The sequence below is a fragment of the Pygocentrus nattereri genome, chromosome 3 (assembly GCF_015220715.1).
Source record: "Pygocentrus nattereri isolate fPygNat1 chromosome 3, fPygNat1.pri, whole genome shotgun sequence".
Classification (NCBI taxonomy): domain Eukaryota; kingdom Metazoa; phylum Chordata; class Actinopteri; order Characiformes; family Serrasalmidae; genus Pygocentrus; species Pygocentrus nattereri.
The window spans coordinates 50061954-50072049 of NC_051213.1; the positions used below are offsets into that span (position 1 = coordinate 50061954).

A 10096-nucleotide genomic window follows, 5' to 3' on the forward strand; every position below is an offset into this window, starting at 1 on the left:
CCCAAACACATCCCAGCACAGAGAACCCCCACCCCCCCACCCAAACTCCCCAGCACAGAGAACCCCCACCCCCACCCAAACACATCCCAGCACAGAGAACCCCCACCCCCCCACCCAAACTCCCCAGCACAGAGAACCCCCACCCCCCCCCCAAACACTCCCCAGCACAGAGAACCCCCACCCCCACCCAAACACTCACCAGCACAGAGAACTCTGTTTACACCTTATCCGTTGAATTGTACAGGAATGTGGGAAATCTGATCCTGTCCTCACCTTCCAGTGTGACCTCTCTGCCGGCCCTCTTCAGGCCCTGAACGGCCTCGTCGTGCGTGGCGTCCCGCAGATTCACACCATTCACCGACAGAATGGCGTCGCCCACGTAGAGCGCCTGCGTCTGGTCGGCCGCCAGACCCCTGAAGATCTTACTGATGAGGATCGGCATCTTGTTCTCCTTCCCTCCTTTGATGCTGATGCCGAGCCCCCCCACGTCCTGCTTCACCACCTTCACGCAGCGCTTCCGGTTAGCGATGGTCTCCGGCACGCGCTCCTCCGCCTCCGCGAACTGAGAACAGACCAGATCACCATGTTCGTTATCAACACCACACCAGCAGACACGGGCACCACGCCAATTTAGTAGTGCTTAGCAGCAACGCTGACAACACTAACGCTAACCAATCAACTCTCAGTAGCAGTAACGCTAACCAATCAGCTCTCAGTAGCAGTAACACTAACCAATCAGCTCTCAGTAGCAGTAATTCTAACCAATCAGCTCTCAGTAGCAGTAACGCTAACCAATCAGCTCTCAGTAGCAGTAACTCTAACCAATCAGCTCTCAGTAGCAGTAACACTAACCAATCAGCTCTCAGTAGCAGTAACTCTAACCAATCAGCTCTCAGTAGCAGTAACTCTAACCAATCAGCTCTCAGTAGCAGTAATTCTAACCAATCAGCTCTCAGTAGCAGTAACACTGACCAATCAACTCTCAGTAGCAGTAACGCTAACCAATCAACTCTCAGTAGCAGTAACACTAACCAATCAGCTCTCAGTAGCAGTAACGCTAACCAATCAACTCTCAGTAGCAGTAACGCTAACCAATCAGCTCTCAGTAGCAGTAACTCTAACCAATCAGCTCTCAGTAGCAGTAACACTAACCAATCAGCTCTCAGTAGCAGTAACACTAACCAATCAGCTCTCAGTAGCAGTAACACTAACCAATCAGCTCTCAGTAGCAGTAACACTAACCAATCAGCTCTCAGTAGCAGTAACTCTAACCAATCAGCTCTCAGTAGCAGTAACGCTAACCAATCAGCTCTCAGTAGCAGTAACGCTAACCAATCAGCTCTCAGTAGCAGTAACGCTAACCAATCAGCTCTCAGTAGCAGTAACACTAACCAATCAGCTCTCAGTAGCAGTAACACTAACCAATCAGCTCTCAGTAGCAGTACCTCTAACCAATCAGCTCTCAGTAGCAGTAACACTAACCAATCAGCTCTCAGTAGCAGTAACTCTAACCAATCAGCTCTCAGTAGCAGTAACTCTAACCAATCAGCTCTCAGTAGCAGTAACGCTAACCAATCAGCTCTCAGTAGCAGTAACGCTAACCAATCAGCTCTCAGTAGCAGTAACGCTAACCAATCAGCTCTCAGTAGCAGTAACTCTAACCAATCAGCTCTCAGTAGCAGTAACACTAACCAATCAGCTCTCAGTAGCAGTAACACTAACCAATCAGCTCTCAGTAGCAGTAACACTGACCAATCAGCTCTCAGTAGCAGTAACACTAACCAATCAGCTCTCAGTAGCAGTAACACTAACCAATCAGCTCTCAGTAGCAGTAACACTAACCAATCAGCTCTCAGTAGCAGTAACACTAACCAATCAGCTCTCAGTAGCAGTAACTCTAACCAATCAGCTCTCAGTAGCAGTAACACTAACCAATCAGCTCTCAGTAGCAGTAACGCTAACCAATCAGCTCTCAGTAGCAGTAACTCTAACCAATCAGCTCTCAGTAGCAGTAACACTAACCAATCAGCTCTCAGTAGCAGTAACGCTAACCAATCAGCTCTCAGTAGCAGTAACTCTAACCAATCAGCTCTCAGTAGCAGTAACACTAACCAATCAGCTCTCAGTAGCAGTAACTCTAACCAATCAGCTCTCAGTAGCAGTAACGCTAACCAATCAGCTCTCAGTAGCAGTAACTCTAACCAATCAGCTCTCAGTAGCAGTAACGCTAACCAATCAGCTCTCAGTAGCAGTAACACTAACCAATCAGCTCTCAGTAGCAGTAACACTAACCAATCAGCTCTCAGTAGCAGTAACGCTAACCAATCAGCTCTCAGTAGCAGTAACACTAACCAATCAGCTCTCAGTAGCAGTAACGCTAACCAATCAGCTCTCAGTAGCAGTAACACTAACCAATCAGCTCTCAGTAGCAGTAACGCTAACCAATCAGCTCTCAGTCGCGCTCCATTCATTGAGGACTTGCTCGCAGGCGCCCTCTGCTGTTCAGCAGTCCTGGTTTTAATATAACGGGGGAAATAGGAAGTGGGCAGGATTCTCCTAATCTGACTCTGATTCAGCAGCATAGTGAACGCTTCATCTCCGTGACTGTGAAACATTCCGCTCCGTTTCCAGTTCCTAGATAATTATTCCTACTACAGATACAATAACGGCTGTGCTTTCTCCACAAACGGACTCCCAGACTGACGGCACAGACAGGGATTAGATAAAAACCAGCACGCGAGTGATTCATCACCAGGGCTTTTCGTTTGTTTCCATCTGATTTGTGATTGTCATCAGTGAAACCATGGCAACCAGCGGTCAGCTGGAGGCACAAGCGTTGTGCAACCAGCGACTTCGGGCTGCCTTTGTTACTGTGCCTTTAAATTATGTAAATGAGCTCTGTCCTGATTGGCTGTGCCTCATTTAAACAGCAGAGCTCAAACACGCCACATCACTTCAGTGTGAGTAAGCGGGGCTAAACTTCCCTAGGACGAATGGGTGGATGCACAGTATGTAAATTTGTTGGTTTTTGTGACATCACAGAAATGGGGAACTCCACACGGGCTTTTCTGCAGTACAGCTTCCATGTATGGACTGCAGAATGAAGCTCGTTTTAAACTGGATTAAACTCTTAATTGGGTCTCCCCGGATACTGAGCATATGTCAGTCCGCTGGCTCGATGAGGTCGGCACCTCTGCTGGTTCCCCCCTCGGACCACCCAGATTACTGTCGCTAGTCTGTAATCTCCTTAAACAGATTTTAAACACACAGAGACTTTTATTTTGGAAAATAAACTAAGACAAACATTACAAACAACTGAGAGGAAAAAATAAATTGGTTCTACACAGAACCATAAAGACCAGGCCTTGGTGTTGTTGTTGACGCTGAGCTGGATTAAAATTAATTAATCACCAAACTAATTTATAAAGTGGAACTAAAGAAACGAAGGAAGGAAAAACCTGTGAACCGGACTGGGAGGGAAAAATGAGCGACGATCAGCGGAACACTGCTTAACCGCCGGTGGGCCGCCAGGAAAACACCAGTGGTCCACCAGTGGTCCACTATCCACTTCAGGGTCAGGGTCTCTGTCATAACACTGTTATGAGCACATGTTCACACACGGCCTGTCTCAATATTCGCCGGAATCATTTTCCTCATTCAGTAACATTCGTATATGTTAGATATTATAAATACTACTAAGCTACAGAGGCTCAGGATTTAAGAATTCCAGCCGTTCAAATTCCGAGCCGCTCACAGTGGTGGTGATGGGAACCAGACGTCCCTCTAAAAGCTCCTCACAGTGGTGGTGATGGGAACCAGACGTCCCTCTAAAAGCTCCTCACAGTGGTGGTGATGGGAACCAGACGTCCCTCTAAAAGCTCCTCACAGTGGTGGTGATAGGAACCAGACGTCCCTCTAAAAGCTCCTACAGAAAGTTCCTACATGAACTGGTTCTGAATTCACTGCCTGATGACTGAGACGCTGTTTTATGAGAGTTTAGAGAACTTCAACTCCATTCATGGTGGAGGGAGACATGCAGGGCGCTGTGCGGCAAAATAGTCCCCAAAGAAAACTCATTATTCCAGATTTTCCACTGTTTTCCATCATCAACATTCCATATAAGCTCAGAAGACTCGTGTGGGTTCTCTGGTGGTTCTGGATGGTAAATAAAGTGTCTATATCTGTGTTGTCGTCATGGCGACGCCTGGTTCCCATCACCACCACTGTAAAGACGTCTGACCCGTTTCACACCATTTTTTTTTAAATACCGGTGGACTTCCCCTTTAACAGCACAACGTCAAACAATATCGATTCTCAGAGTCATCGATCGGTCCCTGCTTACCGTGAACGCGCCGCGCGCTCCACCGTCCGCTTCCCCGTTCGCATGCTCGTGCCCGTGCGCGTGCCCGTTCTCCTCGCAGCTGAGTATCAGCGCGTCTTCGCTCAGGCTCGCCAGCACGCGGTGCCACCGTTCCCGCACGAGCACCTCCACGAAGCCGCTCCTGTTCGCGCGCTGAGCGGGACCCGCCGCCGCTACCGCCATGCTGGAGTCATCCCGCCTCGCGCTATCGACAGAGTTATTGATTAAGACTGATTGAGGCGCGCGCAGCTCCCTCGCGCTCCTCAAACTTTCAGCGGCAGCGCGAGACTCTGACCCTCCGACTTCACAGCCCAGCTGCTCCGCCCACCTGCTTTCGGACAGGCCCCGCCCCCTGCGCTCTGATTGGTTAGAAGTTTGTAAACTGCCAGCCAGTCTGAGCGCAGGACACTGTTACTCGCCAGCGAATACGAATAAATGTTTTAATAATAAATTTACATTTATTCTTAATTCAGGATTGTTATAAACCATAAATCCAGTAGTTTGGTTTCTAATAGATCATTAACAATATAGTAACCACAGTGTTTGGAGTGTGTGGAGTGTGTGGAGTGTTTGGAGTATGTGGAGTGTGTGGAGTGTGTGGAGTGTTCGTTGTCTATAGAGTCTTTGGATTGTATGGAGTGTTTGGAGAGTTTGGAGTGTAAGGAGTGTTCTGTGTGTGTGGAGTGTGTGGAGTGTTCGTTGTCTATAGAGTCTTTGGATTGTTTGGAGTGTATGGAGTGTGTGGAGTGTGTCGAGTGTTTGGAGTGTGTCGAGTGTTTGGAGTGTTTGGAGTGTATGGAGTGTAAGGAGTGTTTGGAGTGTGTGGAGTGTGTGGAGTGTTCGATGTCGTTATAGAGTCTTTGGATTGTATGGAGTGTTTGGAGTGTGTCGAGTGTTTGGAGTGTTTGGAGTGTTTGGAGTGTGTGGAGTGTTTGGAGTGTATCGAATGTATGGAGTGTGTGGAGTGTGTGGAGTGTGTGGAGTCTTTGGATTGTATGGAGTGTTTGGAGTGTGTCGAGTGTTTGGAGTGTTTGGAGTGTGTGGAGTGTAAGGAGTGTTTGGAGTGTGTGGAGTGTGTGGAGTGTGTGGAGTGTTTGGAGTGTATGGAATGTATGGAGTGTGTGGAGTGTGTGGAGTGTTTGGAGTGTGTCGAGTGTTTGGAGTGTGTGGAGTGTGTGGAGTGTAAGGAGTGTTTGGAGTGTATGGAGTGTGTGGAGTGTGTGGAGTGTTTGGAGTGTGTGGAGTGTGTGGAGTGTTTGGAGTGTGTGGAGTGTGTGGAGTGTGTGGAGTGTTTATAGTGTGTGGAGTGTGTGGAGTGTAAGGAGTGTTTATAGTGTGTGGAGTGTTTGGAGTGTGTGGAGTGTGTGGAGAGTATGGAGTGTGTGGAGTGTGTGGAGTGTAAGGAGTGTTTATAGTGTGTGGAGTGTTTGGAGTGTGTGGAGTGTGTGGAGAGTATGGAGTGTGTGGAGTGTTTGGAGTGTATGGAGTGTTTGGAGTGTATAGAGTGTGTGGAGTGTTTATAGTGTGTGGAGTGTTTGGAGTGTGTGGAGTGTGTGGAGTGTATGGAGTGTGTGGAGTGTTTATAGTGTGTGGAGTGTGTGGAGTGTTTATAGTGTGTGGAGTGTGTGGAGTGTTTGGAGTGTGTGGAGTGTGTGGAGTGTGTGGAGTGTGTGGAGTGTTTATAGTGTGTGGAGTGTGTGGAGTGTGTGGAGTGTATGGAGTGTGTGGAGTGTTTGGAGTGTGTGGAGTGTGTGGAGTGTGTGGAGTGTTTATAGTGTGTGGAGTGTGTGGAGTGTGTGGAGTGTTTATAGTGTGTGGAGTGTGTGGAGTGTTTGGAGTGTGTGGAGTGTGTGGAGTGTGTGGAGTGTATCAGACTCTGGAGAGGACGGGAGAACATCAGACTGTCTTATTTTCCAGGATACGGCTCTTTAACAGCTGGAGCTGCTCTGCACGCCGTGGGGTTTGGTAGTTTACTCTGAGGGTGTGGAAGCGCACACTCAGCTGTTTTCACAGGGTCTGTGTACTTTTGGGTGTTGGATCAGGTTTTAGACCAAGACTGACTAAAGCTTCTTTCATCCTACCCTCCGGCTCTGAGAGAGTCCATTCACTAAACACTGAAATATGTAAATGATCTTTAAAGCAGTCCTTGGTTGTTGCATTTAAACTCTCAGGCTTGCAGTAAAGTCCATCACACTGTTAAGCTCTGCTGTGAACCTAAAGGGTTAAACGCCCCACAGAAAATTATCCAATCAGGATTGTTTTCTCTGTGGCGTCGCAACAGGGCTGCTCTCCCATTGGTTAGGACTTCAGCAGCTGGACTGACGGCCTTACAGCTGTGTTGTAGTACTCAAGTGGACTTGTTCTTCGTCTCACTCTCATTCTGACTCAACCGGATTCAACCTCTTTTGGGAATGGCCTCATTTGGACTCAGTCTCATCTTGATCTCGACATCATTTGGACTCATCCTCAGCCTTGGCCTCATTTGACCTCTGTCTCATCTCGGTCTCAACCTCATTTGGACTCAGTCTCATCTTGATCTCGACATCATTTGGACTCAGCCTCAGCCTTGGCCTCATTTGAACTCTGTCTCATCTTGGTATCAACCTCATTTGACCTCTGTCTCATCTCGGTCTCAACCTCATTTGGACTCAGTCTCATCTCGGTATCAACCTCATTTGACCTCTGTCTCATCTCGGTCTCAACCTCATTTGGACTCAGTCTCATCTTGGTATCAACCTCATTTGACCTCTGTCTCATCTCGGTCTCAACCTCATTTGGACTCAGTCTCATCTTGGTATCAACCTCATTTGACCTCTGTCTCATCTCGGTCTCAACCTCATTTGGACTCAGTCTCATCTCGGTATCAACCTCATTTGACCTCTGTCTCATCTCGGTCTCAACCTCATTTGGACTCAGTCTCATCTCGGTATCAACCTCATTTGACCTCTGTCTCATCTCGGTCTCAACCTCATTTGGACTCAGTCTCATCTTGGTATCAACCTCATTTGACCTCTGTCTCATCTCGGTCTCAACCTCATTTGGACTCAGTCTCATCTTGGTATCAACCTCATTTGACCTCTGTCTCATCTCGGTCTCAACCTCATTTGGACTCAGTCTCATCTCGGTATCAACCTCATTTGACCTCTGTCTCATCTCGGTCTCAACCTCATTTGGACTCTGTCCCATCTTGGTCTCAACCTCATTTGGACTCTGTCTCAGTCTCAACCTCATTTCACCGTCAGCATGAGGTGTATGGCTGGTGGTGACCCTCCCCTTGTTCAGTGCTCTATATGTGCCTTTTCTGTTGTTGTGACATTGAAGAACACCTTCTCACAGTAGCTCATGGTGAACACAACAACCCGGTGGGGTTGCCAGTTTAGGCAATTTTGGGAAAACTGTGCCTTATTGTCTGCTGACATGTCAATATGTGCTGTCACATTGCCCATCCCTATGCTTATATTATATTTTTCTCGTTTTTTTGACCAAGTTTTTGGGCCTCGTTCCAACACTCACGGTCCACCAGTGGTAGTAACGCAGCACAGCCTCTGATGTGAGCTATAAGAGAAGAGTTTATGGTAAGAATAGAAGTGCTGGGAGATATTTTGGACACTGGTTATCAGGTTTAGTGGCACCGATGGATTCTGAAACATATCGCTGCTGTCGGAAGAAAACCTCGTATCTTCAAAGTGGTGACTTGATAGGAGAAGGGGAAAAAAACCTACTTTACTTGCAGTGCAGGTTGATGGAACCAGATGTTTTTCCAGATTTCTTTTGGTCCATTCATTGTAAAGTTTACACACAATGTAAAAGGCGTCAGGTATTTTCATATTATTATTCACTGAGTGCTTTAGATTGTTGTAAACCAGTTTTGAAAGGGATTCTGAGGGTTTGGTGTGAGACGGTTCAGACGTCTTTACAGTGGTGGTGATGGGAACCAGGCGTCGCCATGACTACAACACAGATATAGACACTTTATTTACCATCCAGAACCACCAGAGAACCTACACGAGTCTTCTGAGCTTATATGGAATGCTGATGATGGAAAACAGTGGAAAATCTGGAATAATGAGTTTTCTTTGGGGACTATTTTGCCGCACAGCGCCCTGCATGTCTCCCTCCACCATGAATGGAGTTGAAGTTCTCTAAACTCTCATAAAACAGCGTCTCAGTCATCAGGCAGTGAATTCAGAACCAGCTCATGGAGGAACTTTCTGTAGGAGCTTTTAGAGGGACGTCTGGTTCCCATCACCACCACTGGGAAAAGTTCTTGGTCAGTTTCTCTAGAACAGAGTGTATCGCAAAACCCTCAAAGGTGCTGGACTGAGTCGCTGCTCTGAATCATTTGTAGCTTGTGTCGCCATCTACTGGCCACTGCGTATAATGCATCCACCTGCGAAAAGCAATCACACACAAGAGAATCAGACTGAAAGGACCGTAAGTTTTATTAATGTCTGTTAGAAACAGAGATGCTGTGTTAAATGAACGCAGCCCACTCGACCAAACTGGACCGTATTAAACCCTTCATTACTCGTCTTTATCTCATCCCGCAACTGCTACCGTACAAACGCTGTTAGCACTGCTATTTTACCGTGTAATGGCAGAAATGAATCTGTGTCAATTACTGCAGAAAGGAAGCTCAGCTCCCGAAGAAAGCGTTTCCAGCCCTAATGAGACAAACTATTATTTTTCCTTTAATATGCAAATGCTGTCTTAGCAGCACTAATGATCTGGGCCGTGCTAACAGCCTTCAGAGCGCACAAATAAATACGTGCAGATTTAATGAACTCACATTTCTGAGAGGGAGCCGAAATAAAGAGCAGGCTTCAGAGCTACGTTCCGTTACATAAACAGAGCACAGAGCCGTGGATTAACGGCCGGGAAGGTGCGATTTATCGCTGAGAGCCGAGCAGGTCACACAGGGACACAGCAACCTGGCGGGGTTGCCAGATCAGGCGGCTTTCCACCAGCTTTTGATTAAACTGTGTGGGGAAAATGTTCTTTGGCATACAGACAGAATTTGGGCCAGTTCTTCAGACTGATGGAGAACGTGGTTCTATAAAGCGTGAAAAAGAGGGTTCTGCTATTGCTATGATGTCAAGCTTGAACCGTTCAAAGAAGTGCTATATAGAACCATAGGCAACACGTTCTCCATCCGTCTGAAGAAGCATTTCACCATGCAGAGAACCATTTGGGCATGAAATAGTTCTATATAGAACTCATGGGTCTGAACAGAACCATCGCCTTTACCAAAGAACCCTTGGAGAGCTTTTTTGGAGTGTAGGGTCACCATGCTCAATGCCAAGGGTGGGCTAATAGGTATAAAGCACCGCAGCACTGGGATGTGGAGAACCGTATTCCGTGAAGTGATGGAGCTCCATCCAGTGGTGGAAAAAGTTCAGTGCATATACGGCAGTATAGCCCCACCCATTCAGCCTATAGCAGTTTAGCCCCACCCACTCAGCCTGCAGCAGTTTGGCCCCGCCCATTCCTGTTCTAAAGTTGTTTAATCTGTGAAAGATTCAGAGGAAGAGTTCAGCGAGAAATCAAAGGGCTCGGCCTTTTTGGGAGAGACTATAATAACAGCAGCAGATGGAAGAACACAGTGTGCTGTCCTTCAGGCCTAAACATGGAGTTTATGTAACCCTGTGACCTCAGCGTGACCCCAGTACGTGTTAAAGGCTCCTGCTGTGTTTCTGTTTCCTCTGCGTGATTCTGCTGAGATTAATAACCGATCAC

General features: G+C 47.4%; 1 protein-coding gene across 2 annotated transcripts in view; it reads right to left on the reverse strand.

Annotated features, from left to right (window-relative positions):
- sntb1 (syntrophin, basic 1) overlaps nt 1–4649 on the reverse strand; it is a 50006-nt gene extending 45357 nt beyond the window's left edge. For both annotated transcript variants that reach the window (XM_017686714.2, XM_017686713.2), the window contains exons 1-2: nt 4343–4649; nt 274–562 (exon numbers count right to left, since the gene is read on the reverse strand). In XM_017686714.2, the coding sequence (XP_017542203.1) occupies nt 274–562; nt 4343–4543 (490 nt within the window). In that variant the 5' untranslated portion in view covers nt 4544–4649. The remainder of the gene's footprint in view (nt 1–273; nt 563–4342) is intronic.
- Between the last annotated feature and the right edge of the window lie 5447 nt (nt 4650–10096).